The 26,771-nt window shown below is 41.4% G+C and overlaps 1 protein-coding gene, 1 long non-coding RNA gene and 1 pseudogene across 2 annotated transcripts in view; 2 read left to right on the top strand and 1 right to left on the bottom strand.

Annotated features, from left to right (window-relative positions):
- LOC140508228 (uncharacterized) lies at positions 1–23,872 on the top strand. The gene is made up of 5 exons (XM_072616013.1): positions 1–273; positions 2,078–2,224; positions 6,666–6,792; positions 7,557–7,652; positions 20,167–23,872. The coding sequence occupies exons 2-5, from the start codon at positions 2,192–2,194 to the stop codon at positions 22,275–22,277; spliced, it is 2,367 nt and encodes a 788-aa protein (XP_072472114.1). The 5' UTR covers positions 1–273; positions 2,078–2,191; the 3' UTR covers positions 22,278–23,872.
- The window catches only part of LOC140508237 (uncharacterized), a 41,324-nt gene that overhangs the window by 641 nt on the left and 13,912 nt on the right, over positions 1–26,771 (bottom strand). The window contains exon 3 of the long non-coding RNA XR_011968352.1: positions 3,503–3,638. This is a non-coding gene — a long non-coding RNA (uncharacterized lncRNA). The remainder of the gene's footprint in view (positions 1–3,502; positions 3,639–26,771) is intronic.
- LOC140503151 (uncharacterized) lies at positions 22,756–26,374 on the top strand (annotated as a pseudogene).

The following is a 26,771-nucleotide window of genomic DNA, read 5'->3' as shown; positions in this document are numbered from 1 at the left end:
CAGGGCTGGGGGAGGAGAGTCCTGTCGGGTCTGGGAAGCTGACTGTGGGAGCCATTGGAGGAAAGGGAAGATCCTGAGGTCTCAGTGGGAATGGATAGGGCGGGGCTCTGAAACTGAGAGAGCCCCCCCATAGTGTCCTGGCTGGAAGAGGAAGCCCATGGAGCTGAGATCCAGCTGCTTTCTTCCTTTGGAGCTGTGATTATGCTTCCTACTTCCTTTGGAGCTGAGCTCCCTGTTCCTCGCAGAAGCCAGCTCTGTGCCTGCACCTCCCAGGTAGATCTGAGTCAGGAAGCCATGCAGCCCTCAGCTCCTGCTGGCTTGGGTTTCTTTCCCATGGGACCATGTGCTCAGTGTCCTTCAGGGCTACTAGGAGCCCTCCTTTCTCCATTGCTGGCTCCCTGGCAGGATCCCAGTCCCTGCCTCTCTTCAGGGCTCAGTCTCCCTTCCCAAATGCCTTGGGATGCCTTCCCCAGCTTCACCACTGAGTCACACTTGCCACCTTTCAGACCTCCCCCATAGGGACCCAGCAGGACTCCCTTCAGCCTCCCCCTCAGGACTCCAATGTCCTGTCTCCTGTTCCAGTGTCCCAACAGCAGCCCTGGCTCCCTGTAAGGACCCAGGACCTGATAAATGTTTAATATAAAATTTTGGAATAATCTCTTTGTTCTCTCTGAAGCAAACTCAGAGAATGCCTCTTCCTATGTCAGCAAAAGCCAGCCAGGGCTGACTTAACATTCCTTAAGAGACCTTTAACCTAAGACGCTATCTTGAATAACGGGACGTTTTCCAGATCTTCATATTTTCTGGACATATACTATGTTATGGCATGTTAATGGTAAAGAAAACAGATATCTTGGGTCGTAATTTCCATGTTCAACTTTGTCAAACTCCGTTATCTTATTGTATTTACAACCTATGCAATTGAGAAATTCCTTTCTAATGGTCTAGTGAATGACTTATGGAGACCATAAATCTAAAGGACACAGAACACATCTTTGTCCTAAAACATATTTAAAGCTGCCCAATTCTTTGTATCGGCAGCCAGAACATTTCTGGCTCCATAATGCATTATGTTACCGTTTTCGTTAATGGGGAATTGATCAATTAATGAATTAAATTTTAAAACGTATGCATTTAGCCTGTTAGCTTTTCTTTAACCAAGTTTTTAGGTCAACAGCAGTAAGGCTCCTGCCTGGCCTCCCTTACCTGAACCTGTGGCTCTCCTGCTGGCTCCCTCTCAGGTCCTAGGCCTTTGCTTCCCTGCCTCCACTTTCCCTCCTGGGACTCAGATAAGCAGCCTCCAAGGCTAAGCTCCAAAGAATGTCCCAGGGGTCACACACCCCCACCCCTGGCCCCTGGCGAGACCCAGGACACAGTTCCTTTGTCCCTCAGGCTCAGCTGTCTTCCTGGAACCCTTCTGTCACTCAGATGTCCCCTCTCCTCCTGCCCCCACATTTCTTCTAAACCCTCAGTCTGACTGCCAGATAACTGAGTCCCAGCCAGGATTGTGTCTCTTCCTCTCAGGCTTCCCCTGATCACTCCTGGCAGCTCCATCCCAGAGCCCTCAATGTCTTCAACCTTCTCTATCTACCCTCTCTCCTAGATGTAGACGAGGGGGAGATGGGGTGTGTGTTGGGGGTGGGTGGTTGGGCATATGGAGGGGGCCTGGTGCTGGACAAGCATAAAGAAAGCCCAAGACTTAACCCCTGGAGCATACAGTTGAATAAGCAAAGTGGTTATCTGGGTGAGGCAGGTGTAATGAGGGAGAATTTAGATCCTGTTAATGTGTTTGTTGAGGAGAGGGGAGGTAGGGAGGGCAGAGGGCAGGTTGGAGGGAGAGCTCTGGCTCAGGAGTCTTGGAGACTCTGACTATTCTCATGCCACTTGGAATCCCTAAGCCCCTTCTGCCTCCTGGTTCTTTGTAGGAGAATGGGGGAGAGGAATAGTTTTCTTGTTCAGACCATCCTGATTCCCAAAGCTGACTTTCCTTCCCCCACACCTGGGTGTCTTTGCCCTGAGGGCAGGGGCAGGGCCTTTGTAATTCCTGTGTGACTCCACCCTCTCTAAATTACTGTAGGTCCTGAAAGTGACTGGAAAAAGACCTCTTCCTGACTGGGAATCCTTCAACCTGCCCAGCTGAGTCTGCAGAGGACCAGACCTGGCCCAGGCAAGTATCCTGGAGCCAGAGGGAATGGCCCCTGGGAGACCCAGCCCCCCAGCCCAGGTGAGTGCAGTCCTTCCTCAGACTTGCCCAACGTCAGGGATAGAGGCCATTTCTGTGGACCCAGGATTGTCTAAGAGGTTGGTAATACCTCACATATGAGTTGTTTCTTTACAAAAAGTGAAAAAAATGGTAACCATTCTGCCTTGCTCTGTCTTTCTGTGTAATATAGCGATGTATAGGCACTTTGGGATCTCCAGCACTAACCTCTGCTCCTGCCCATCCCCCAGTTGCTGCCTTTTTGGGTCTATCTTGCAATCCTTTTGCATTCTGTTGACCAAGAACTTTGTTAAGAAAAGGCAATAGGCCAAATGCATACATTTTATGATTTAATTAATTAATTCATCAATTCCCTATTAAAGACAACGGTAACATAATGCATTATGGAGCCAGAAATGTTCTGGCTACCCAGTGCAGAAATCTTCTGGCTGATATACATTTTGCCATGAGAAAGGAACTCTCCTAACTGAGCAAATCATAAATTCAGTGAGACAGGACAATTAACAAAGCAATGTTGGTCAGGCCTTGGGATTCCAGCTGGGTAAACACATGTCTTGGTGATAAAGAAGGAAATCCCACCACTAGTGAGTGGCAGGCTTCCTGCCCTAAACAGATAACTGACATAGGAAAGGGTAAACAAAGTTCAATAGAAATTACGACCTAAGATGTCTGTGTTTTCTTTACCATTAACATGCCATAACATAGTGTAGGTCTACAAATATTAAGATATGGAAAACGTCCCATTATTCAAGATAGTGTCTTAGGTTAAAGGTCTCCTTAAGGAATGTAGAGTCAGCCTTGGCTGGCTTTTGCTGACATAGGAAGAGGCACTCTCTGAGTTTGCTTCAGAGAGAACAAAGAGATTATTCCAAAATTTTATATTAAACATTATCAATTCCTACCACACACACAGACACATACAGACACACACACACACACACACACACACACACACACACTCACACACACACACTCACACACACACACACACACACACACACCTTCTCACCTTACTCTTTGTTTCTTTTAACCCACCTCTCCCTTGTAGCCACTAAAGGTCCAGGGATCCCTGACCCTGAGTCTTGTCTGACCAGGCCTGGAGCAGAGCCCTGAGGCTCCCCCAGCTCTAGTCCTCTTCAGGGCTGTCAGCGGAAAAGAAATTGTCCTCCTGCTGCTGCTCCAGGGTCACAGGCCTTCCCAGGTCTCTCTGAATCCTCCCCATTTGCCAGTTCTTAGGTGAAGGCCACAAGCATTTAGAAAGGGTAGGGACACTGGGCTTACCTGCTGTGTATATACAGGAAGGAAAAACCAGTCCCTGGCCTCAAAGGCTCCCAGTCAACTGGTGAAGGTGACAGAGATGACAAGTCAGCAGCTTTATCCAAAGGAGTTCTCTGCTCTTGAGGGCCAGGGTGGAGTGCTGTTGACAAGATCAGCAAAGACCTTCAGGAAAACTGTTCTTTCACACTGTGCTCATTATCATCAGGAATGGCTCTCCATGCCCCCCAGATGTTGCTGTCTCCTTGAGACAAACATGAGAATTACAGAAAACAAGGGGTATGTCAAATAGATGTCCTCTCTGCTAACAGTCTTTGAAGACAATAAGACTGGCCAAATCTCTGGGACTGGAGATGAGCAGAATCTCACATAGGCTTGCAGTTTCTGTCTATAAATACCTGGACCCTCAGATCAATAAAGGGAACTGGTCTATCTTTTCCCACATCCCATCTCTCTTTTCTTCAACCACATCACCGAGCCGAATAGGGACACGGGCAGTCCACTACACTCTGCAGTATGGATGGCACGCTGGGCACACTGGAGAAGTCAATCAGATTAAGTCCCAAAGTGGTGCAGGTATGTCAGAAATGGAATGAGCCAGCTGGGCTCTCTCCATACATGAAAGTTCATGGCCCCACCCCTCAGTGGGAAAGGATGGATGTGGGAGGATGGAGAAGGAAAGAGGTCAGAATAGAAGGAAAGAAGCTTGAAAGGTTTGGTTGGGAGCAAGTTAGGTACTCAATTATCAATCAACAAAAGCATGCCTTTCTCCAATGAGAGCCCACAGTGAGAGAACATGCAGTGAAGGGGAGAGCATGGACTGAAGAGACCCTAGTGAAAAGGGAACAGAGACAAATTCCTGGGAATCTCCAAAGGAAGGAAAGATGGATAAATTCCATAACTGTGCAGCACAGACATAATAGAAGTAAAGGAAGTGAAAACTGAAATATGGATTCCCAATAAAGCCTCAATCTGGTATTTGAAGGAAAAAATCACAGTGATGAAAAGGTAAAAAGAATTTTAACTGCATGATAGAGAATAAGTCAAAATAACAGAAGGTGAGTCATGTCACTACATAATGGAAGTGGAACCAAGGGAGATGGGAGAGCTTGAGATTCCTGGCGTATTGGCCAACCATGTGTCCCCCATTTAAGAGGTTGGAAAAATGAATGAGCTGTGCCAGGTATCAGAATATTTTCAGATCTAGTCAAGCAGTCTTGTGTGTTATTTTTCACTCAGCTACAGCCGCTTGTCTTGACTCTTGCTCTCCCAAATTCCAGAGTTCTAGGAGTCTACATAGACCCTTATTCTCTTAAGAAGACTGGCAATGACTTTCTCCTGAATTTGCTCAAATCCAAGCATTGGTTAATAAAGTATTACCTTTGTAGTAAGTGAAGGAAACCTCCTTTCCTCTTCTTGGTTACTCATTGTAACTAAATAATCATGATGAATGAATATTTGCCATTGACAAATGAAAGCAAACATAAGGCAAAGGCAGGAGATGTTTTGGCCATAACTCCTCATACCTGGAGCCACTGAAGCCCTCCACAGAGAAACTGAGGTCTCTTTCCCTGCACTGGAAATAGTCTCATACTGCTCAGTTTCGTCCTGAGTGTGATTCTGAGTTGACCCTTGGGAGAAGCAGCTTCCCACAGTCAAGGGGAGCTTAGCTTTGAGGCTCAGGTTTCTGTGGAGGCCAGGGATGGGCCAATTTGGTTGTGATTCCTAGTGTTCAGATGATGGTGGACAACCTACCTAAAGTGGTGTCCAGTCCAGTTTGGTGATGTGCTGAAAGGAGGGAACATCATCCTCAGTCTAGGTGTAGATGCCCTTCTAGGTTGTGAGTTTCTGCTCAGTGTTGCCGATGGCAAACTACATCATTCCATGTAGGAACAAGGTGGTTTTGTGCTAAAGATTCCTGTCAGGAGGTTAGTGAGGCTGAGGGTTCTTCCACCCTGTTTTAATTTTGCACTGGATGTGGATTCTCCTCTATCTCTTGCTTGATCCTGCAGGAATGCAGTCCATGAGAACCCACCTTTCTGAACACTGAATATTGGCCAGGCTCTCACTTGCTGCCTCCCTTGCAACTCTTATTCTGGACTGGAATGGACCCCCAGTAGTCTAGGGAAGCTCACATCTCTAGTTGCAGATTTTGGTGCCTTGCACTCAGCTATCACTTCTGCCCTCCTGGTCACTTCATCCCTTGGTTTAGGGCCAGGGATCCAGGGGGCTGGACAGGGTCCCATCCACTGCTGAATGGTCCTTCTGCTACTGCTTTCTTCCTCTTTGACACTTAGGGCTGCAATGGTGCTCTGAATATCTGTGTGGCTGTCAAGTGCCCTCACTTTGGTGTTCAACGAGGCGGGATGGGTGATGATCTTTCTCCCTGTTGGAATCTTCTGAAAACCAGGTTGTGCAACCTCCTTGCAAGGCTGCATTTGGCTAGACTCCTGTTGGGCAGCAGTCCCTTCAGGCTTCTCCTTTTCTCCTTCATCTGGGGGCATCAGGCATAGCAAGGGGCAGTTTCTGTCTCTTGAGAATCAAGGGCTGAAGAGGTTAGGGGTCACAAAGGCTGCTGCCTCTATCACTGCCCCAGAGCAGGTCTCCAGGGGCCAGGCCTGCTGCTATCCTCAGCTTCAGGTGCTGGGACAGGGTCCAGGGTCCAGTAGAAAGCCTCAGGCTGCATGGTCTGGGTCAGCCAAGTCCCCATCTTTGGGGGTGAGGGGTCGCCTTAGGTCAGGGGGAGAGAAAGAGAGGGATAAGGGGCTTTCACTCTGTTCTGTTTGAAATCAGTGGAACTTTCTTTCTCACACATGATTTATGCCTTTTATGACAAGGGAGGATTTTCACTTCACCTTCTCCCTTTCTCCTTGACAGATCTCCATGTATCTCTGATAGATCAAATAAGTTCTCTGTGTCCATAGGGAGAAACAATTTTTAGTAGTCCATTTCTCAACTTTATTCCAGCTGCAAATACAAAAAGGTGTTCTCAACATTCAATTGGGTTTTTCATGAATGTGGTTCTAAGTATTGGCTCTGAAGCTCATTAAGGGTGTGACCTTTGGGTAGATCTCTTTGTGCTTCACTTTCCTCCACTAAATTGATGAGGGTCATACTAGATGAATTCTGGAGTCTCTTTCAGCTCATCCTATGATTTTTGATGGCTTAGAGGCTGGTGACATTCAAGGATGTGGCTGTGGACTTCACCCCAGAGGAGTGGGGCCTCTTGGACAATCCTCAGAAAGAGCTGTACAAGGAGGTCATGCTGGAGAATGCCCAGAACCTGCTCTCCCTGGGTAAGGACACTTCCTCTAGATCTATGAATCTACCATCCAAAGAACTTCCTTCATTCCCTTCTTAGTGTTCAGGACATGGAGAATTTATTCATGACAGGAAAAGCCAAAATGCAGATCTTCTGTATCTGAGACAGTCCTCTTCCTGCCTGATTTTCCATGAAACATTTTTGCAATGTGTGATAGAAAACAAGGAGTTTTCTTTGTTCCCCCTGAAACTGTCCCTTTCTAGTTTGAGGGAGCCTGAGGTCAAAGATCAAACCACTGTTGAGAATCTCAGAATAATCTTAGAGAATATACCTAGTCTGACCTCTCCTTGAACATGAATTTAATTTCATCCTGCTAACAAGCCTGTGAGTCAGATGATATTACACAGTCGAGGAAACTGAGGCAAGCAGAGGTTAAGTGACTTGCTTTGGGAGCTTTGCCAGTAATTCTTTGAGACCAGATATGAACTCACAGCTTCCTGAACCCAGGCCAAAGTTGCCTCTCCACTACACTAGCAATTGCCTCTTACTTTGTAGATGACAGAATCTGTGGATTCAGCCCATGCTTGTAGGAAGGAAGTGGAGAAAACAGAATTTTCTGCTTTCAAATTGGCTTCCACATGATCTCCTTCCCATCCCCCAGAAAAGTTTCCAATAGTGAATATCATGGACAAGGATCTTGAGGCATGCTGGCACCCTCCTTTCATGCCCCCTTTCCCTAAAGAGAGCTGCCTTAACCATCTTTGTCCATTTTCCTCCCTTCCTTATTCCCATGCCCAGGACTTCCAGCTCCCAGAGAAGATGTGATGTCCCATTTTGCAGGAGGGGGTTCACCATGGATGCTGGAACAAGAAGACCCCAGAACCTCCTGTGCAGGTGAGTGAGGGAAAAGCAGGTCTGTGAGGGCTGTTAGCACAAGGGTAGCTACATGTCACAGACTTGTGGGCAGGAAGACCTGCCTTACCTTTCTTTTTCAGACATTTTTTCACAGGAAGATCCTGGGAAAGTCCCTAAGCTCAGTTTCCCCATCTGTGAAATGAAGGGGTTGGATGCCTTGACCTTTCAGCTCTGTTCCAGGAATAAAACTGGGATCCCATAAGATCTATTGTTTGAACTTTGGTTCATGGAGCTCTCCTTAAGGAATCCAGAAGGGGCCTGGGCTGTCTGAGATGGGCCTTTTCTTAGGCATTCTTCAAGTGTGCAAGCATTTATTAAGTACCTGCTGTGTGCTAAGTGCTGGAGATTCAAAGAATTCTGAGGTACATCACCTGCTCTCATGGAGCTCACAGACCAGTGAGGAAGGGAACCTGGACAGAGCCATGTAAAGCATGCTATGTCCAGGTGAAACTGGAGCTAGTCAAGTGGGGGAAGGCTCTTGGATTAAGGAGGGTTGGAAAAGCCTTATTGTGGAGGGTGGGCTTGATCTGGGGCTTCAGAGAAGGCAGGAGGAGCATTCCAGGCATGAGGGCCAGCCAGGGAAAGCCCTTGTAGACTGGAGATAATTTGTTCTGTTGAAGGCATACAAAGGAGTCTTTGCTATTGGATCCTAACATATGTGGAGTTGGCATGAGATGAAGCAGGAGTGGAAAGGGAGGAAAGGGGCAGATGATGAAGTTCCTTAACTGTCCAGCATAGGACTTTCTATGTCATCCTGGTGCTAGGGAGCCATTTCAGTTTATTGAGGAGGCAGTGATATAGTCAGATGCGAGCTTTAGGAAGTTGAATTTGACAGCTGGGGAGAACACTGAGTTATCCAAGGTGACTTAAGACAGTGAGACCAAACAGCAGGCTTTTTTAACATTGCAGGTGTAAGGTATTTGGAATCTGAACTTAGAAGCTGGTAGTGTTGAGAAACAAGTGGGGATGGCTGTGAGAGGTTTTACCAAGATGGAAAAACAGCATTTTCCAAAAGATTAAAAATGGAGGGAAGGTGATGGTATACGAGCTTGAGAGATGGTGAGCAGTGGATGACATCTCTATTATCACCATGGACAATCAGGAGAGTGAGTTGGATAGTGTTAGAAAAGTAGCAAGATGGGAGGGTTGGGAGAAAGATAATGTGGTTAGTTTGGGACATGACAGAAGGAGAACCCAAATAGAGGAGTGTCACTGAAACCTGGAGGAAAGAGAGTATCAAAGAATAGGTGGTGAGTGATGGTGAGAAAAGCTCCAGAGAGGTCAGGAAGGATGAGGACTGATTAAAAGGACCTTTGGTTTAGCAATTAGGAGGTCACTAATCACTTTGGAGGGAGGTGCTTCATGTGACCAGTGAATTGGGAGACAGGATGCAGAGTTTTGGAGGAAGTAAGAGTAAAGGAGTGTAAGGAGTAATGCCCAAGTGTAGATGGCCATCTGTAAGCATTTGACCATGAAAAGTAAGACAGATGTAGGGCAGTGTCTGCTAGGAATGGAGAAAGTGAGAGTTTTAAAAATATATTTATTTATTTTTAATTATCAACATTCACTATCATAACATTGTGAGTTTTAAAATATCTCCCCCATTTTCTCTTCCCCCAACCTAAGAGGGCATGCAATCTGATTATAGGCTATACAGATATACATCCATATTAAACATATTTTCCCATGAGTCATGTTGTAAAGAAGTGTGAGAACCAATGGGAAGAATCAGGAGAAAGAAGAAAGAAAAGGAAAGAGAACAAATTGTCTGCTGCAATCTGCATTCAGACTCCAGAGTTCTTTTTCTGGATGTGGGCAGCATTTTCCATCATGAGTCTTTGGAGTTGTCTAAGATCCCTGCATTGCTGAGCAGAGCTAAGTCTGTCAAAGTCAGTCAGCACACAGTGTGGCTGTTAGTGTGTACAGTATTCTCCTGGTTCTCCTCATTTTAGACAGCATCAGTTCATTTAAGTCTTTCCAGGTTTTTCTAAAGTCTGCCTGCTCCTCAGTTCTTATGGAACAGTAGTATTCCATTCCATTCCTATACCACAACTCTCTCAGTCATTCCCCATTTGAACGTTGGAAATCAACTGATTTCCCATTCTTGACCACTGCAAAGAAGGTTACTAGAAATATTTTTGTACATATAGGTCTTCTTCCCATTGTTATGATCTCTTGAGGATATAGACCTAAAAGTAATATTTCTAGGTCAAAGGGTGTGTGTAGTTTTACAAGCCCTTTGTGTATAGATCCAAATTCCTTTCCAGAATGGTTGAATCAGTTTATAACTTCACCCACAATGCAGTACTGTTCCAATTTTCTCACATCTTCTCCAACATTTATCATTTTCCTGTGTTGTCATGTTAGCCAATGTGGGATGCGATAACCTTAGAGTTGTTTGGATTTGCATTTCTCTAATTAATAGTGATTGAGAGTTTTTTTCATATCACTATACATAGCTTTGATTTCTGCCTCCCCAAACTGCCTGTTCATGTCCTTTCCCCATTTATCAATTGGGAAATGACTTGTATCATTATGAATTTGTCTCAGTCCTCTACATATTTGAGGAATGAGGGCTTTACCAGAGGCATTGACTTTGAAATTTATTTCCCAGCTTTCTGCTTCACTTGTAATCTTGGTTGAACTGGCTTTGTTCCTGCAAAACCTGTTCAGTTTAATGGAATCAAAATCATCCATTTTGCATTTCCTAATGTTCTTTCCCTCTTAGTTGGTCATAAGTTCTTCCTTTCTCCATGGATCTAACAGGTACACTATTCCTTATTCTCCTAGTTTGCTGGTGGTATCAGCCTTGATATCTAAATCCTGTAACTTTGCAGAGTATTGTGATACATGGTGTCACATGCTGATTTATGCTCATTTTGTGCCACACTGTTTTCCAGTATTCCCAGCCGTTTTTGTCAAACGGTGCGGTCTTACCCCAGAAGGATAAGCATAAGAAGGGTAAGGATGGGGTCCTTGGTTTTATCCAACAGTAGACTGCTCTAGTCATTGACTACTGTGTCATGTATTTCACTGATCTACCCCTCCATTTTCTAGCCAGTACCAAGTAGTTTTGATAATTGTTGCTTTATAGTACATTCTAAGATCTAGGTTGGTTAGGCCTCCTTCCCTAGCATTTCTTTTCATAAATTTCCTTAAATATTCTTGACCATTCTTCCAGATGAATTTTGGTATGACTTTTTTCTAGCTCTATAAGATAATTTTTTGTTAATGTGATTGGTATAGCACTGAATAAGTAAATTATCAAAGGTAAAATTGTCATTTTTATTATATTAGCTCTGCCTTACCTAGCTGCAACTGATATTTTTCTGATTTTTTACATCAGACTTTATTTGAATGAAAAGTGTTTTGTGTTTATGTTCTTACAGTTCCTGAGTTTGTCTTGGTGGGAAGACTCCCAGATATTCTGTATTGTCTGCAGTAACTTTAAATGGAATTTCTCTTCCTATTTCTTGCTATTGGGCTTTGTTGGTAATATATAGAAATGTGAATGCTCTGTGTGGGTTTATTTTATATCTTGGAACGTTTCTAAATTTATTATTTCAAAGTTTTTTATTTGAATTTTTACTTGATTCTAAAGGTGTACCATCACAACCCGTGCAGACAAATAGCTTTCTTCTTTGCCCATTCTAATTCCTTCAGTTCCTTTTATTTCTCTTCTTGCTCAAACTAGTGTTTCTGGTCCTTTACCTCTTGAATAACTGTGGTGATAATGGACATTGTTTTGTCATTCCTGATCTTATTGGAAATGCATCTATCTAGCTTATCCCCATTACAAATATTTGCTGATGGTTTTAAGTAGATTCTACTTCTCATTTTAAGGAAGACTATTCCTCTGCTCTCTATGGTTTTTAATAGGAAAGGGTGCTTGCTTTTGTCAAAAGCTTTTTCTGTATCCATTGGAATAATCATATGATGTCTCTTAGTTTTGTTGTTGATATGGTCAATTATGCTGATAATTTTCCTGTTGTTGAAATAGCCCTGCATTCCTGGAATAAATCCTACGTGGTCATTATATATCATCCTAGTGATCAGCTGCTGTAACCTCTTTTCTAATAGTTTATTTATAATGTTTGCAACTGCATTCATTAGGGAAATTGGTCTCTACTTTTCTTTCTCTGTTTTGGCTCTTCCCAGTTTAAGTATCAGCACTATATTTGTACCATAAAAAGAATTTTGTAGCACATCTTCTTTGCCTATTTTCCCAAATAGTTTACATAATACTGGAAGTAATTGTTCTTTACATGTTTGATAGAATTAGTTTGTAAATCCATCTGGCCCTAGCCATTGTTCTTGGGGAGTTCACTGATGGCTAATTCAGTTTCATTTTCTGAAATGGGGTTATTTCAGTATTTTATTTCCTCTTCTTTTAACCTTGGAAGTTTATATTTTTGTACATGTTCATCCATTTCACTGAGACTGACAAATGTATTGGCATATAATTGGGCCCAATAGCTCCTACTTATTGTTTTCATTTCTTCTTCCTTGGTGGTGAATCCAGCCTTTTCCTATTTGATGCTGGTCATTGGGTTTTCTTCTCTCTTTTAAAAATAAAATTAACAAAGGTTTACTTATTTTATTGTTTTTTTCCCTAAGAAACCAGCTCTAAGTTTTATTTGTTACTTCAATAGTTTTCTTAATTTCTATTTTATTAATCTCACCTTTGGTTTTCAGAATTTCTAATTTGGCATTGAATTGGGGATTTTTATTCATTCTTTTCCTATCTTTTGTTCATTAGTTCTTCTCTCTGTATTGTTTCCTGTAAGCATTTGGAGATACAGAACTTAACCTAAGAACTGCTTTTGCTGCCTCCCATAAGTTTTGGTGTGTTGTCTCCTTAGTGATATTCTCTTGGATGACATTATTGATTGTTTCTATGATTTTTTCCTTGACCAAATCGTTCTTGAAGATTACACTACTTTGTTTCCCATTCACTTTTAGTCTATGTTGCTATGTCCCATTATTACATGTAGTTGTTCTTGAATCATGGTGTGAAAATCATGCCTTTAATATTGCTGCCTTTCTGCACTGTATTGTGAGGCTGTTATGCCCTAATACATGGTCAGTTTTTGTGTAGGTGCCCTGTAGCACTGTGAAAAAGGCATATTCCATTCTATCTTCATTCAGTTTTCTCCAGAAGTGTTCCACATCTCTCTTTTCATCCTTAGCTTCTTTCTTGTTGATTTTGTGCTTAGATTTATCTAGTTCTGAGAGGAGTAGGCTGAAGTCCCCCACCAGTATAGTTTTACTCTCTATTTCTTCCATGAACTTCCATGAATTCTGTTGTAAGAATTTTGATGCTATACTACTTCGTGCATGTGTTTAGGAATGATATAACTTCATTGCCTGTAGTATCTTTTAGCAGGAAGTAGGTTCCTTCCTTACCTCTTTTAGTTAGATTTATTCTTGCTTTTGCTAGCCCTGCTTCTTTCCTTCAACTGAAGCATAATATATTCTACTCCAGCCTTTTATCTTTACTCTGTGTGTATCCTTCTGCTTCAAATGTTTTCCTTGTACACAACACATTGTCGGAGTGTGGATTTTAACCCACGCTGCTATCTCCCTCGGTTTTATGGGGGAGAGTTCATGCCATTCACATTTACTGTTATGATTACTATCCGTGTCTTTCTCTCCATCCTATTTCCCCCTATTTATATGCTTTTGTTCTTTCTCCCTTTCCCTCCTCACTAGAATTTTGCTTTTGAGCACTGCCTCCCTCAATCTGTCCTCCCTCCTATCATACCCTCCCTTTCTTCCTTTACTCCTTTTTCCCTCCTTTCTACTACCCCCTCCTTTTTCTTTCCTCTTTCCCCTTGCCCCTCCAAAATTTCTGTAGGGTAAGTTAGATTTCTATACTGCGTATGTTATTCTCTCTTTGAGTCAAATCTGATGAGAGTAAAATTCTAACAGTGCTCATCTCAAAGGGAGGACTTTTTTGAGGTCCAAGAAGATATGATTTCATTTGTGGCAGTTGAGAAGGAGCCAGTGGAAAGAAAGAAATTGAAAATTTCTGAGAAAATAGTGATGATAAGTAGGTACAATGCTGGAGGAACATCTGGCCCCCTCTTCATCAGAGACTGGGGTAAAGGAGGAAAAGAATTTGCATGAGATTAGCATGAGATAAGAGAGCTCAGAGGAAATGTCCAATTGTTTTAGTGAAATATGAGGCCAGGTTCTCAACTGAGAGGGTTGGTGGGAGTGAGCCCTATGGGAGGGCCTGAGAGGAATGAAAAGACCTGGAAAAGCTGAGATAAGGAATCAGTTAGGGAGGTGTCAGTGGATTGCTTTGCCACAGTCTTTGCCCAGTTGAGATGGTGTTACCAAAATTGGCAGTGGACCCTAGCAACTTGGGTTCCTGATTTTCTCTCTTCATTATTCAGCATGTGAGGAGACAGGAGTGCCAGTGTCTTAACTTGAAGTAATCCAATGCTGAGGCTTGCTTATGTCACCAAGCCAAGTTCCTTTATGGTTTGTATGATCCAGTCTTTGTCTCCATTTTTGGCGAATCATTCCCCAGATCCATATAGATGGCTGCCACCATCAGTTTATGGAGATGGGTGGTTGATTGCCAGGTGTCCCATAGCAGGACACCCTCCAGCAACCTTTGGAATCTCCAGTATTGGCTCTGCTCAGGTGCCATCCACGTTAGAACTGGACAAAGGTAACTCCTTGTAGGTATGAGGTAAAAAAAGGAGACAGGAAGCAGGGTTGAGGCAGAACCTGCATGTGACCACAGAAAGACTAGATTCCAGGTGCTCCATCAGCCACAACTGCACCATCCATACATGGATCATGACAACAAATGGAAAAGTTATGAATGCTGTGAATAAGTTCACTTACCTTGGTAGTGTACTTTCCAGGGATGTACACATTGACAATGAGGTTGATACATGTGTTGCCAGAGCTCGCTCAGTCTTTGGGAGGCTCCAAAGAAAGTTTTGGGAGAGAAGAGGTATTAGACTGACTAGAAAACTTGAAGGTCTACAGAGCTGTGGTGCTGACCTCATTGTTATATGCTTGTGAAACATGGATATTCTCCCAGTGTCATGCCAGGAAACTGAATCACTTCCATTTGAACTGTCTTAGGAAGATTCTGAGGTTCACCTGGCAGGATAAGATACCAGACACTAAAGTCCTTGCTAAAGCTGAACTGCCAAGCATTCAAACTATGCTTCAGAGAGTGCAACTCCCATGGACTGGCCATGTTGTTCAGATGCAAAATGTATGCTTGCCAAAAGACTATGTTATGAAGAACTTGCATGGGGCAGGTGATCACATGGTGGCCAGAAGAAACAGTACAAGGACACTCTCAAAGTCTCTCTCAAGAACTTTGGATTTGACTCTGTAACATGGGAGTCACTGACACAGGCCCACTCAGCATGGTGTGCCCACATCAGAAAGGGTGCTGTGATTTTTGACCAAAGAAGATTTCAGACAGCACAAAGTAAAGGCAGGATGCACAAATTTGGGATATTCACATAGACTATCTGTGCCTAACCTGTGGTAGAGCATTCCTAGGTCATGTTGGTCTGATCAGCCACAGTAAGACACACTGAAATTTCACTTTACAATGGTGATGCCATTTTGGTCATCTTTGAAGATGAAGGACAACAACCAGATTCCAGGGACTGAAGTAACAGTTAGGGCCTTGTAAGAGAATGGCTGTTCAAGAAGGAGAACTGAGTTGAAAGGAGTAAATAGTAAAAAATAATAAGAAGAGCTCACAATGAAGTAGTGCCTCATCTGTACCAAGGTGTTCCAAGTATTACCTCATTTGCTTCTCATAAGAATAGTGGGAAGTAGGTGCTATTATGATCCTCATTTTACAGATAAGGAAACCAAGGCATGCAAAAGTACTGTGACTTGCCCAGCATCACATTGGCAGGAAGGTTCTGAGCTGCCTCTGGAACTCTCAGGCATTCTGGACTTCAGGCCCAAATCTCTATTGTGAATGTTGTGTATTTGGCTTGATGATCAGGATGCAAGGAGAGTATTGCCTTGTATATGGAGGAGCTGGGAACTAGGAAGACAGTTTGCAAGTTCTCTTGCTAAGACTTGTCTATTTTTCATTTTTAGTTCCCTATCTAGTCAATGGGATGAATAATGAATTGCTAGTCATTATAGAAAAAGACTTATTTTCTTTTGGGTAATGAGAGGGGTTGTATGAAATGATAAAAGTATTTGAAGGTCAGTTGCACTATTACTTTGGGTTCTTTGAAACAATCTTTATATATACAACTTTTCTTTTCTTTTAGCAAAAGTACTATCTTATTTTCCTTCAATTAAATGTAAAAACCATTTTTAACATTCCTTTTAAAATTTTTTTGAGTTTCAAATTCTCTTATTAACCCCAACCTCCACTCACTCACTGAGAAGGCAAGCAATTTGATACAGACTACAGATGTTCAATCATGCAAAACATATTTCCACATTACGTTGTGAAAGAAAACAGATGAAAAATGAAAAGAAAAAGTATGTTTCCTTCTTCAACCAGACTCAGTCAGTTCTTTCTCAAGACACAGGCTTTTCCTTCAAAATTTCCTTGGATGATTTGCTGAGAACAATTTTTTGTGCTCTTTGAGCAAAGCAGTTGGCTCAGATTTACAGCTGATCATCCTACAATATTGCTGGTCCTGTATACGGTGTTCTTCTGGTTCTACTCATTTGACTTTGTATCGGTCCATATGAACCTTTTCAGGGTTTTCTGAAAACATCGTGCTCTTTTATTTCTTATGACACAACAGTATTTGATCACAATTACGTGCAACAATTGGTTGTCATTCTCCAATGGATGGACAGCCCCTCAGTTTCCAATTCTTTGCTACCACTAAAAGAGCTGCTATAAATGTTTCTATGTGTATAGCTACAGTATATTTTTTTTTGCTTTTTCAACCTCTTTGACAAACTGACCTAGTAGTGGTATTGCTTAGTCAAAGGGCAGAGAGGCTTTTATAATCCTTTTGACATAATTCCAAATTGTGCTTGACAACAGTAGAATCACTACCACTTTACCAACAGTGCCTCAGTGTCTCAGTTTTCCACATTGACTCCAACATGTATCATTTTCCTTTTCTGTCATGGTAGCCATTCTGATAGGTTTGGAGTGATCCCTCAGAGTGTTTTCAACTTGCATTTCTCTAATAAATAGTGATTTAGAGCATTTGTTCATATGACTATAGATAATTTTGAATACTTCCTATAAATTTGACTCAGTTCTCTTTATATTTGAGAAAGGGGGTCTTGATCAGAGAAACCTACTGCCACAATTTTTTCAAAGTTTATCATTCCTATTTCCCTCCATCCTCTTTCCCACATTTTTCTCATTCTCTCTTGTCTCACCTTCCTCATCCTCACAAGTGGTTTGCTTCTGCCTTTTATCTTCCCCAATCTGCTCCCACTTCCATCAGCCCTCCCCTGCTTCTCTTCTGCCCTACCTCTCCTACTTTCCTGTAGGACAAGATACTCCCCAATGAGTGTGGATGTTATTCCCTCTTTGTGTCAGATCTGGTGAGAGTAACATTTCCCCCCTTCCCCCACCTTCACCATCTTTTGCTCTACTGTAAAAGGTCTTTCACATCTTTTTTACTGTCAGATAATTTACCCTATTCTACCTCCCCCTCTCCCAATGCATTCCTCCTTCTTGTTTCTTAATTTTATTTAAAATGAACTTTGAAAGGGAGTTCTTCTTTGTACCATGGGCACACCAGCTATAGCCTCACAAAAACTTTTCTGAATGACTGACCTTTGTTGCCAACCACTTTCTTTGGAAATCTGCCCAGTTAGCTAAACATGTTGTGGTCTATGGTCATGATCGAAATTATAAAGAACTTTGCTATAAGAAATGATGAGTTCAGTGACTGGAGAATATCAAGGAAAATCTTGCATGAAATAATGAAGAGTGAAATGAGCAAAACCAAGAGAATATGATATAGAGGAACAGCATTTTTGTTTTCAGAATGAGTTTGAGGGCTAGATAGGTGATACACTGGATACAGCACTGGATCTGAAGTGAGGAGGGCCCAAGTTTCCATCTGGCCTTAAATATTTGACACTTACTAACTGTATGAGAGACCCTGGGCATATATCTTAACCTCTATTGTCTCATGCCCTCTACACTCACCACCTGCTCCCCCCCCAAATATAGAATGACTTTCAGTGAATAAGTTATACTGACTTTTATAAATACCCCAAATAAGTATAAAGGCCATGGGAAGATAGGTACTTCCTACATCCAGAGATATAACTTAGAAATACAAGTATGTGTTGAATAATTTTATATATATATATGTACATATAATTATATACGTTTCTATATATATTTGTGTCTAATGGTAGCCATCTTTAAGGTAGGGGAGGGAAGAAAAAGAAAATAATTTACTTGACAATTTTCTCATATATTTGAAAGGAATAGGAAGTTGTGCATGGCAGATTTACGGTTTCACACACAGACATCTTTTTTCTTGTACTTTGTTATAAAAATGCTTGCTTTATTCCATAACTATGTACTGGTGTTTAAAAAAGAGGGAGGGACAATTTGCTCAACTGAAGACTAGCAACATATATAACAGAGAAGTTCAGCTCAGAAAAAAGCCTGAAGAGTGCAATGAGGGCCAATATAAGGACTGTCTTTGTGGAATGGTTGTGATAGTCCATGATGATTCCACCATCACTTGGAAGGTGTTCATGGTTGCCAAAAAGACTGCCATCCATGTCAGTATTTGGAAGATCTCCATCTGGTGATTACCTGGTGATGAGCCACGCTTACAAGATGACCTGAGAATGAGAGGAGTACTCTGGTGTAGTGTCAGAAAGAAAATGAGTCCAGCTGCGTGACTGGGACCATGCATGGGATTCAATTTACAGTTGAATTTCCAACTTTTCTGAGGGACTGGGAAACAATTTGATGTCAGGTTGAGAAGCTGAAGGAACATACTGCACCTAATCAGAAGTGGTCCACATTTGATGTAATCACTGCATGGATTTGCAAAGTATTGTGTACCTGATCATGAGTTTGGAATCATTGCAGAAGAACTATTGTGCTTAAGAGGAGTACATGTTCATTGTTCTGGAGGAAAAGAGTGGTGCACTTGCATTATTGAATTGATAAACTTATAAATTATTCTATGTTTATGTAATGTAATATCATATTTTATATTCCCGTACTAAATTTATGCAATTAAATAAGATTGTATATTTACATTTATTTTACTTGGTTAAACATACCCACAATTAATTGGGCAACTGTTTTCTTCTGCAAGTCCTATTAGAGAATTTTCAGGCCAAACCCCTTGGGCCATTAATGTGGAGACTCAAAGGGTTGATCAGCCATCAAATGGCTGGGGCTACAATAGGAACAGTAGTCCTACAGGGAGAAGGATGACATACTTAAAGAAATACTATTTTTGCATATGGGATGGAAATGGATTTTTAAAATCATGTTCATTGGAAGGATTGTGGTTTTCCTATTTTTTTTCCAATGGGAAGCAGAAGGAATCAAATGCAAAATTTTCCCAAGGCAAGAGATAATGGCTGTCCTAAAAGAATGATGGCTTAGACCAGAATAGAGCATGCCTCAGTTGAGTACAAAAACAAGACTGGCAGTTCTGTGCTCTTAGACATGAGAACAGAAAAGAGGAAATAAAACCTATCAGCAGGGAACTTCACTCTGCCTGTTGATGTCCTAGGGAATGAAATAGTGGGAATATTTAGGATGTGAGCCACAAATGCCTTCTCTGTGGATCAAAAGATAATATAAGCAAAGTTGCACACAAAGTTGGAAATTGCTAAGGAATGATTACAAAGAAGGACTGTGATAAGCCATCAAAGCTGATCAATAAAGAGGAGCAGGAAGATCCCTAAGCCCATAGAAAGTACAAAAAAACTGGCCTTGAGAAATGCAGTGAGGGAGAGATGGGGGAAGTCTGGGTCAGGGATCATTGTCAAGTCCTGCTACTTGACAATAGTTGCCTTCTATTCCAGGGTGAGATACTGGTCCTCTGCCTATAATCAGGGACCTGAGCAATACCTTCTCAAAGAAACTATTTTTGAAACAGCTGAGTACAAAATAATACTCATCACTTTTCATAAGCACAGTGAATTTATAGTGGATATGAAAAACATTATAGCTGTAAACAAATTCCACCACAATTGTATTTTTAAAATGTCTGAACTCAAATTACATTTTGTAGTGTATTTCTCATACTGTTCATTGGGCTTGAACTCATAGTTCTGTAGCAAGGCATTGAAAATGATATTACAGGCATGCCAAGTATCCTACTTCCACTGGGTACTTGTTTGAAAGATTGCTCATATAATAGTCTCTACACAGAGACAAATAACTAAACACATAATAAAAAAGTAGGAAATATATTACTAATTTGTTACTTTGTATCAAAGGAGGTAGAGCATATGTTTCTTTATATCTGTTTGTGTTCATAAAGAAGGAATAAATACATTTCTTTGTTTCCTTCAGATGGAGAGACCAAGCTTGAAATCAGGAAATCTGCTTCAAAGCTGAGTATTTCTGTGGAAGCATCACAGCAGCCAAGATTCATGAGTAATGGCCACTCTGACTTCAGTTGGAGAGAAATCTGTGAATCTCATATGAAGATCAAGAAAAAACAAAAGGGTCACTGTGAATCTGATGAAGATGGAAAGAGTTTCAGACAAAGTTCAGTCCTAATTCACTGCAAGAGAAAGGTATCAGGGAATGGCTGTTCACAGGATCAGAAATATACTGAAAGCTCTACTGGACAGGCAAGGCCTATTGAGTCTCTTGGGAAGCCTCTGGAAGTGCAAAATTATCAATGTAATGGATGTGAGATGACCTTCGGGTTGAATTCAGAGCTAATTAGACACCAGAAAGGTCATCCCAGAGAAATGGGAATTACACCTAATGAAAGGAAGAAGGCCTGCACTGATAATTCAAACCTCGTTGACCATCAACAAATTCAAAGTGGAGAGAAACATTATGAATGCATTGAATGTGGTCAATCCTTTAAGCAACAGTTATCAGTCACTCACCATCCAAAATTTCATTCTAGCCACAATCGACATAAATGCATGCAATGTGAACAGGCCTTCAGGCCACATTTGTCCCTCATTTCCCATCAGAGAATTCATAGTAGAAATAAATCTCATGAGTGTCATAAAAGTGATAAAACATTCAGAGAATACTCCTTTTCTGTTGTACATCAGAGAAGCCACACTGTCAAGAAATCTTATTCTTGTAGTCAGTGTAGTAGGACCTTCACTGAGAGGAGTCAACTTACTAGACATGAGAAAATTCATGTTGGGGAAAAGATTTATGAATGTAATCAATGTGGAAAGTCTTTCAGAAGAAGATATGGTCTCACTCTACATCAGAGAATCCACACTGGAGAGAAACCTTATGCATGTAATCAATGTGGAAAGGCTTTCAGACGCAGCTCCAGTCTCAGTGTCCATCAGAGAATCCACACTGGAGAGAAACCATATGAATGTAATCAATGTGGAAAGACTTTCAGGTCTAGCTACACCCTTTATTATCATCAGAGCATCCATACTGGAAAGAAACCTTATGAATGTAATCACTGTGGAAAGGCTTTCAGATGCAGCTCCAGTCTCAGTGTCCATCAGAGAATCCACACTGGAGAGAAACCATATGAATGTAATCAGTGTGGAAAGGGTTTCACATGCAGCTCCAGTCTTACCGTACATCAGAGAATTCACACTGGAGAGACACCCTATGAATGTAATCAATGTGGAAAGACATTTAAACAGAAGCACCACGTTGTTCGACATCAGAGAAGCCACACTGGAGAGAAACCTTATGAATGTAATCACTGTGGAAAGTCTTTCATATGTAGCTCCGGTCTCACTGGACATCAGAGAATCCACACTGGAGAGAAACCATATGAATGTAATCAATGTGGAAAGGCTTTCAGATCCAGCAACAGCCTAACTTATCATCAGAGCATCCATAACGGAAAGAAACCTTATGAATGTAATCACTGTGGAAAGGCTTTCATATGTAGCTCCAGTCTTACCATACATCAGAGAATCCACACTGGAGAGACACCCTATGAATGTAACAAATGTGGAAAGGGTTTCACATGCAGCTCCAGTCTTACCGTACATCAGAGAATCCACACTGGAGAGGCACCCTATGAATGTAATCAATGCGGAAAGACATTTAAAAAGAAGCACAACGTTGTTCGACATCAGAGAAGCCACACTGGAGAGAAACCATATGAATGTAATCAATGTGGAAAGGCTTTCAGATGCAGCTCCAGTCTCAGTGTTCATCAGAGAAGCCACACTGGAGAGAAACCATATGAATGTAATCATTGTGGAAAGGCTTTTAGATATAGCTCCAGTCTCAATGTACATCAGAGAATCCATACTGGAGAGGCACCCTATGAATGTAATCAATGCGGAAAGACATTTAAACAGAAGCACCAGGTTGTTCAACATCAGAGAAGCCACACTGGAGAGAAACCATATGAATGTAATCAATGTGGAAAGGCTTTCAAATGCAGCTACAGCCTTAATTATCATCAGAGCATCCATACTGGAAAGAAACCTTATGAATGTAATCACTGAGGAACGGTTTTCATATGTAGCTCCAGGCTCAGAGTACATCAGAGAATCCACACTGGAGAGAAACCTTATGTATGTAATGTGTGTGGAAAGGTTTTCAGAAATAACTCTACCCTTGCTGCTCATGAGAGAATCCACACTGGAGAGAATCCTTATGAATGTAATCAATATGGAAAGACTTTCAGACGCAGCTCCACTCTCAGTGGACATCAGAGAATCCACACTGGAGAGAAGCCATATGAATGTAATCAATTTGGAAAAGTTTTCAGATGGAAATCCATTCTTACTGTACACCAGAGAAGCCATACTGGAGAGAAACCTTATGAATGTAAAGTGTGTGGAAAGGCTTTCAGATCCGGCTCCAGACTCACTGCACATCAGAGAACCCACAGTGGAAAGAACCCTTATGAATAAAATCAATATGGAAAGCATTTTAGTTCCAACTTGTCATCAGAGCATCCATACTGGAAAACCTTATTAATGTAATCAACGTGGAAAGGGTTTCACATGCAGCTCCAGTCTTACTGTACATCAGAGAATCCACACTGTAGAGACACCCTATGAATGTAATCAATGCGGAACGTCATTTAAACAGAAGCACCACTTGGTTCGACATCAGAGAAGCCATACTGCAGAGAAACCTTATGAATGTAATCAATGTGGGAAGGCTTTCAGATGCAGCTCCTATCTTGCTGTGCATCAGAGAGTCCACACTAGAAAGAAACCTTATGAATGTAATCAATGTGGAAAGCATTTCTGTTCCAACCAAAGCTTGACTCTTCCTCAGAGCATCCCCACTGGAAATAAACTTCATGAATGTAGTCAACGTGGAAAGGCTTTCAGATGCAACTCCACTCGTGCTGTACATCAGAGAATCCACATTGGAAAGAAACCTTATGAATGTAATCAATGTGGAAAGGCTTTCATATGTAAATCCAGTCTCAGTGTACATCAGAGAATCCACACTGGAGAGACACCCTGTGAATGTAATCAATGCGGAAAGGCATTTAAACAGAAGCACCACATTGTTCGACATCAGAGAAGCCATACTGCAGAGAAATCTTAGGAATATAATCAATGCGGGAAGGCTTTCAGAGGCAGGAGCAGTCTTGCTGCACATCAGAGAATCCATACTTGAAAGAAATCTTATGAATGTGATCATTGTGTGTGAATTTTAGATGTAGTTATTCTCTTGATAAACAGAGAATCTACATTGGAAAAAAACCTTATATATGGAATCATTGTGGAAAGACTTTGAGACAGAGATCCAGTCTTCCTCTACATCAGAGAATACACGCTGGAGAGAAACCTTATTACTGTAGTCAGTGTGGAAAGAGCTTCAGATGTAGTTTGGCTCTTGCTGTACATCAGAGCATTCACAGTGGAATGAGACTTTATTAATTTAATCAATGTGGAAAATATTTGAGACAATGCTCCAGTCTTGCTGAATAAGAGAGAATCCACCCTGGAAAGAAACCTTATGAATATAATCACTCTGGAAAGACTTTCAGATGCAGTTCTGGCTTCAGCACAGTGTTAGACATCCCAGATTTCCTACTGTGCATGTACCCCTTTAAATGTGATAATTTTTTCTCTGACATACTATTGATTTTCATTTCTCAATAATATTCCATAACATTCGCATGCCATAAAACCAACAGTCATTCCCACTGGTTTCCTGTTTTGTTTTCTGTTGACACAAAAAATTCTGTGGAAATATTATGGGAACTGTTGGAAATTTATTTATGGAATAGTATGTGGCACAGTGGACACAATACTGTCTCTGAAAAAAAAGACCTCAGTTCAAATTCAGTCTGTGACACTTCCTAGCTGTGTGACCAAGGAAAAATCACTTAGACTGTCAGTGCCTCAGTTTTCCCCTATCCTGCCTAATGGCATGGGCTGCCGGGTTCTCTTCCCTATCTCAGGTCTTTGGGGATCAGCCAGATAAACATAAGAGAAGAGACTGCCAGAGTGAAGCAGAGGTGTAGGCTTTACTCCGGATACAAGCTACATGTCAGCATGCAGGGTGAGTTCTCTCTGCGGGAGCGTCCTCCTTCCTGAGGAGAAAGAAAAAAAACAACACCCCTCTCAGGCTTTCCTGTCCCCATTTAAGCTCTCCCAGCTGCATAGTTAACTCGTGGACTGTGCATGCTGTCAGCCCCTTAGTGAATTAACGAAAGGTGTGCTCAGACCATGGACCAGTCTCAAGGGGGGAATGCTCTCCCCAGCAAGTTTCCACTGAGAACAGGGGGAAAACAAGATAACTCGTGTCTCACTCCCTCAATTCCCAGCTGTTGTCTGGGGGGCCTCGTGAGAGCTTGGTGGTTTCAAGAAGCCCTCACCATTTCCTGACCCGAAACCATTCTCGTGAAAACTGAGCTTGTGCCTTAACATTCCCGATCTCTTGTAGGATGTGCATGCTAGTAACACATCTCTGTGTTGGTGTGTGGATCACATTTGAGAATATCTATCCATTGCTTTGAAAGCTTTAAACCACTCTTTGAGTCTTTATTCTTATCACTGCTTGGGTCACAAGCGTCATACTAGAGTATTTGGTTAAAAGGTTTGGACAATGAAGTCATTTTTTAATAATTGAGGTTGCTATTCAAAATAGTGTAGAGTAAGGCAGTATGTTATAATTATAGGGCACTGAGTTTACTATCTGGAAGCCTTGAGTTTACACCCTGTCTGAGATGCTCTCTGACTTTGTAACTCTGGGCAAAGAACAACCTCTCTTTCCTCAGGTTGGTCATCTCTGAAATGAGGAGGTTGATCCCAGTGAGTATAAGCAAAGCCACGAAGAAACAGGCAAATTGGACACAAGCCCAACAAGAATTCCAAGAAGAACGCAAAAAGAATAATACAGAACAAAAGAAGATTTTAAAAATCAAATGAGAAGGTTAGAGGAAAATTAGGAAAATCAATAAAAGCAATTGAAGAAAATTATGACCGAAGGAAAAGCAGCTTAGTGAAAGAGTCACAAGAAATACTGAAAAACTCATCCTTAAAAATCAGAATTGTCCAAATGTTCAAAAGAGGTTCAAAATTTCCCTGAAGAAAATGATCCCTTCAGAATTGGAATTGGTTAATTGCAATGTGATCACACCATGAGTGATCTAGAAACAACACAATAAAAATTTTAAAGAGAAGAAAATGTGAAATATCTCATAGGAAAACTAGAGGCCTAGAAAAACAGATCAGGAAGACATTAGGAATTATCAGATTCCCTAAAAACAATCATAAAAAACCAAAAGAGCTTAGATGTCTGATATCAAGAAAATAGAAAGGATATCTGTTCTATTATAACCAGAAGGTGAAGCAGAAATTCAAAGAACCTTTTGGTCATATCCTGGAAGGAAGCCAAAAATGAAAAGTCCTAGGAATATTTTTTTAAAAATCTAGAACTTGTAGGTCAAGAAGAAAGTAATTCCAGAAAAAAAAAATCATTCAAATACCATGGAGCCAAAAATCTGGATTAATAAAATTAACTAGGCACTACTTTTAAGGACTGGAGAATATAGAATATGATATTCCAGAAGTTAAAGGAGGTAGGATTAAGATGAAAAATAATTCAGCAGAGCTTAGTGTAATTCTACATGTGACAAATGGATATTTAATGAAACAGAATTTTTAAGGCCTCTTAAAGACTCTAGAGCTGAGTAGGACATTTAACACAAAATTCAAGAGAAGCAAAAAAAGTGAATATGAGTGAGACATCATAACGGACTTGCAAAGTTTAAACTGTTAACATTCCTATGTTGGGAAAAACTAAGAACTTGATGATCATTGGGATATTTAGAAGATTACTCAGAAGAAATAGTTATGCATTCATTGTGTTGGGATGGTCTTAAGAGTGGAGGAGTGAAAAAGGGATACACTGAGAGACAGGGAAGAAAGAGGAAAAATTGGTGAAATTAAACGTAAAAAATTTCAAGGAAGACTTTCCAATGGAAGGTGAACAAATGCTGCAAGGTAGGAAGTGTATATCTAAATCTATGTGTGCATATATGTACATGGGCAAGTAGGAGGAGAAAGAGTAACAGAATGGCTAGGGGTAAGAGGGAGAGTATATTCAGGGAAGTTAGGGTTAATGATCAGAAGCAAAGCAGGGGAAATGAAGAGGGAACAGGGTAAAAAACTGAAGGATAAATAGAAGAGAATAGGATGAAGGGAACTACAGAGTTAGCAATTATAATTGTGATAGTGATGAACTCACCCAGAAAATAGTAAGGGATAGCAGGATAGATTAAAAACCAGAATCCAACAATATGTTGTTTCTAAGAGAGGCACTTCCAACTGAAAGACATGCATGTTTCCAACAGTGGGTTAGAGCAGATTTTATGATGCTTCGCTAAAGTAAAAAGAGAATGGACAACAATCCTGATCTCAGGCAAAGAGAAAGACAAATACCCCTAATTGAAAGAGGCAGATTGGGTGGCATAATGGATAGAGTGCTGTGCCTGAAGTCAAAAATAGTCATATTATCTTCCATGA

This window comes from Notamacropus eugenii, chromosome 5, assembly GCF_028372415.1.
Source record: "Notamacropus eugenii isolate mMacEug1 chromosome 5, mMacEug1.pri_v2, whole genome shotgun sequence".
NCBI lineage: Eukaryota > Metazoa > Chordata > Mammalia > Diprotodontia > Macropodidae > Notamacropus > Notamacropus eugenii.
Note: the sequence above shows the minus strand (reverse complement) of the source record. Positions and strands in the feature narration are given on the sequence as shown.